The sequence below is a fragment of the Frankliniella occidentalis genome, unplaced genomic scaffold (genome assembly GCF_000697945.3).
Source record: "Frankliniella occidentalis isolate FOCC.00 unplaced genomic scaffold, Focc_3.1 Scaffold247, whole genome shotgun sequence".
Lineage (NCBI taxonomy): Eukaryota > Metazoa > Arthropoda > Insecta > Thysanoptera > Thripidae > Frankliniella > Frankliniella occidentalis.
In genome coordinates, this window is record NW_026267373.1 from 422309 (window position 1) to 426039 (window position 3731).

A 3731-nucleotide genomic window follows, 5' to 3' on the forward strand; every position below is an offset into this window, starting at 1 on the left:
TAAGCAAAGAAGAGTAACTAAACTGTCCCTTAGCAAGAAAGTGCAATCGTCTCTTTTAAATGGTGGTGGTGATATTCCTTCTGTAGGGATCTACATGACATTACTTTGATGGTTCCTTCATAGTGTTTAATACACATGGGTTAATACACAGTTATTTGATTTTAGGTACAAGCACCAACTGAATCCCCAAATGAAACAAGTGTGCCATTGCGCCAGGCCTCTGATATTTTAGTCTTGGAGAGTCAGAATGATTTCCTTTCTGTAAGAAATAAATATCTAGTAATTCTCAGTTATACTATGATATTGCTTCCTTTCACTCTGAAATATTATTGTCTAAAGTGTATGTATTGATTGTATGAATGTTAGGTGTCAACTGCTGCTGGTAGCTCTAATGTGGTCATTTCTAATAATGCTAATACTAATGAGTTTCAAGTGAGTATCTTTGCCTGAACTTTTCTGTCAATGCATAATTTTGTACTCTGTTTGTAATTTATTGTTTTAATTTTAAATTGTCCAGGACCCAATAGTTCTCAGAAGTGCTTTTCAGGTATCTGATTTTTATCTAACGTACATCATTTATTGTTTTTCAAGAAATGAGGGTGATGACATTACTTGTCTTCTTTGTTTTTAGGCCACCCTTCCAGAGTATGAGCACTTTGTTGTCGCATTAGATCAAGCACACCCTTACCCAAAAATTGTGAGCATGAACCGTGGTGAGATGTGTACAGCGCTGCTCAGGGTGAACCTTCGCAGCAAAGAGGAGGCATTGCAATGGCTGGCTGACTACCAAACGTCTTCGTCAACTGACTGGAGAGTCAGGCGAACGTTTGAGGAAAATACACCTTGCATCATATTTAAGGTACACCTTTTTGCAATTTATTCAAAATTAAAATTAAAGGCCCCACTGTATTTTATCTTATCAGTCAAGCTTTGAAAAAAAAAACCACAAAAGAAATTAATGGCTTTTCATTAAGAGTGTAAGCTGGCTCGTTCATTTTGACCTCAATCTAGATCTGTTTGGTAAATAATTTGTATAATTTTACTATTACAGAAAGAATTTAGATGTCACAACAATACCTTAGCACAATACAGGCCAAAAACAAAGAAATGCAGATACAAACATACACTTTGTGAAGCGTCATTAATGATAACAGTAAAAAACTTTAAAATGCAGAGGTGAGGTGAAATATTTTGGTTTGAATGAATTACCATGTCAACAATTTTTGCTTTTCATACCCTTATACATTTATTTGTGTGTGTAATTTTTTTTTATAGGAGTTCTGATAAGTTCTTGAAAACTGCACCTTGTGAAATTGTTATAAATAATTTTCACAACCATCCTCTTGCAGTAGCTGATAGTTTAAGGCTGCGCCGACCTACACAACAAGTTAAAGACGCTTTCCTTGAACTGTATAGATCTGGCCACTCACCCTCCTCAGCTCACCGCACTTTCACTTTTGATTTGCAAATGAAACATGGAGACGAATTCTTCAAAGTGCTAGCTGATGGGGCCCAATGCCCTACCAAACAATGGTGCTACCAACTGTACTACAAGACTTTCAAAGCTCATTATGGTGTCCCTGATGGGCAGGAAATGCTGCAATCTCTCCAAGATGCTGTTAACAAGTACAATACAGACTGTGGATCTGTTTGTGCAGCAGTTGAAAAAACAGACAGTGATGTAGTTGTAGCAATCTGCACTCCACTCATGAAAAGGGTTCACCTGAACCTGAAAACGTGTAGTGAGATGGTATTTATGGATGCTGGAGGAGGCATGGATCGACAAAATAACAGGATCTTTGTGATCCTTTCTCCTAGTGTTGCTGGAGCCTTGCCAGTTGGCTTAATACTTACCAGCTCTGAATCTGAAGAAATGGTCACAATAGGATTAAAGCTACTGATGACAATAGTGCCTCCTAATGGGTTTTATGGGCGAGGTTCTAAAGGCCCAGAAATATTCATGACGGATGATTCTACAGCTGAGCGAAATGCTATCATGAATGTTTTTCCTGATGCTATTCTGTTGCTCTGCTTATTTCACATTTTACAAGCTTTCTGGAAATATGTTACCCTATCTGAACATAAAGTAAGCACCAATGATCAACTGCACATTTTTAATCTCTTTAGGGATTGGTGTTATGTTGAGGAAGAGAAAGAGTTTATGGAGTCATATTCAAAGATTCTTGAATATTCAGAGGTATCATCTAATTCCATCCTAAAGAAACATGTAATCGACCTCTATGATAGACGCTCTGAGTGGGCACTGTGCTTCCGCTCAGATTACCTGACTAGAGGAAACAACACAAATAATTATGCCGAAAGTTCAATAAGACAAATGAAGGAGAGTATTATGGAGAGAACTAGGGCTTACAGTTTAGTCCAGCTGTTTGACTTCATGACATCTCGTCTTGAACTTTACTATGAGCGAAGAATTTCCTTTGTGTTGAACAACCGCACTGAGAACTTCTACAAATCAAAACATTTCACAAGACCTGAGAAATTGTCTGACCTCATCTGTTCTGCAACTTCTGAGGAAAACTTTTACATTGTTGAAAATTTAACAAAGAAAACCAAGTATGTTGTTGACATGAACTTGGAGCTTTGTGGTTGTCCGGTTGGACGAAATGGAAAGGCCTGCAAGCACCAATTTGCAGTAATCGAAGAATTCAAATTGTCATCATCACAATTTTTACCATTTCAAGATGAAGAGGCAAAACTTGCCCTCCATAAAATAATGAGCACAGTTGAAGCACCACCAGGCTGGTATGGGTCCCTAAAAAGTGGACCAACACAGTTTTCAACTGGTTTCCCAGCTGTACCTGTCCCTTCAACAATTACATCTGGTAACTATTGTCTTAACTTCAAATTTTTAATAATCACTGCAGACAATTTGTTGGAAATTTTTATAACCTTTTTCATGTGTTACAGGAGAGAATAATGGAGACAGTGCAATTGACAACGAATTGGGTGAAGATATGCAGGTAGTCTCATCAGATAATAATGCAGGTAATAAATAATGTTTCAAAGCTATTTTACACTTTTTTTCTGTCTTTCTTCTTTTGAAAACCCATAAAAACAATTTTCCTATTTCAGTGGACATTTCTGCAGAGGCAAACAATGCAATAGAGATGTGGTCTCAATTTGATGCCTATGTCTTGAATGGCCTCAAGAACCGACCAGAAGTGTTTGTCGGAGCAGTGCAGCGTTTTATGGATGGTTTCCGAAGAGCAAAGTCATCCTCTGAAAATGCTGTCCTGTCCGCCATGCACAACTTCAATCGTGTGGTCAAATACAACAGGCCCAAACACAACCAGGGCAACATTGGGGTGAATCGCCTTTCAGTCCAGAGGAGGAAAAGACCAGTTGGTGGAAGGCAGTGCGTACAGACTGGGAGGCCAGCAAGAGCAGCTCTCACAGCTGAGCATGGTTTCGCACGGCAATCGAAGAAACCAGCCTGGGAGAGAAAAGCGCCACCCAAACGAGCTTTTCCTCATCAAGTAACTGAGAGAGCTGAACTAATGTCGTATAATAAGAAGCCAAAAAAGTGTTAATACCAGACATCAGTAGTTAAAGTTGTTTGTGATAAACTACTATATAGTATTTACACTTTTTACAATTGTTTGTCTGGAGGCTGTGATGAAGTATGTTTGGTTCAGAACAGTAGTTGTTTAAGTTTATAAAGTTTTTGGTAAATAATATTTACATTTTAGTGAACATAATGTGATTTTTAT

The 3731-nt window shown here is 38.1% G+C and overlaps 1 protein-coding gene across 1 annotated transcript in view; it reads left to right on the forward strand.

The window, feature by feature from the left end:
- Positions 1-3725, forward strand: part of LOC113209950 (uncharacterized) — a 6083-nt gene extending 2358 nt beyond the window's left edge. Inside the window, exons 2-10 of the mRNA XM_052273114.1 lie at positions 5-82; positions 166-261; positions 367-432; positions 518-547; positions 632-859; positions 1052-1176; positions 1276-2843; positions 2929-3006; positions 3094-3725. Of these exons, the coding sequence (XP_052129074.1) occupies positions 5-82; positions 166-261; positions 367-432; positions 518-547; positions 632-859; positions 1052-1176; positions 1276-2843; positions 2929-3006; positions 3094-3551 (2727 nt within the window). The 3' untranslated portion in view covers positions 3552-3725. The remainder of the gene's footprint in view (positions 1-4; positions 83-165; positions 262-366; positions 433-517; positions 548-631; positions 860-1051; positions 1177-1275; positions 2844-2928; positions 3007-3093) is intronic.
- Positions 3726-3731: the final 6 nt, after the last annotated feature.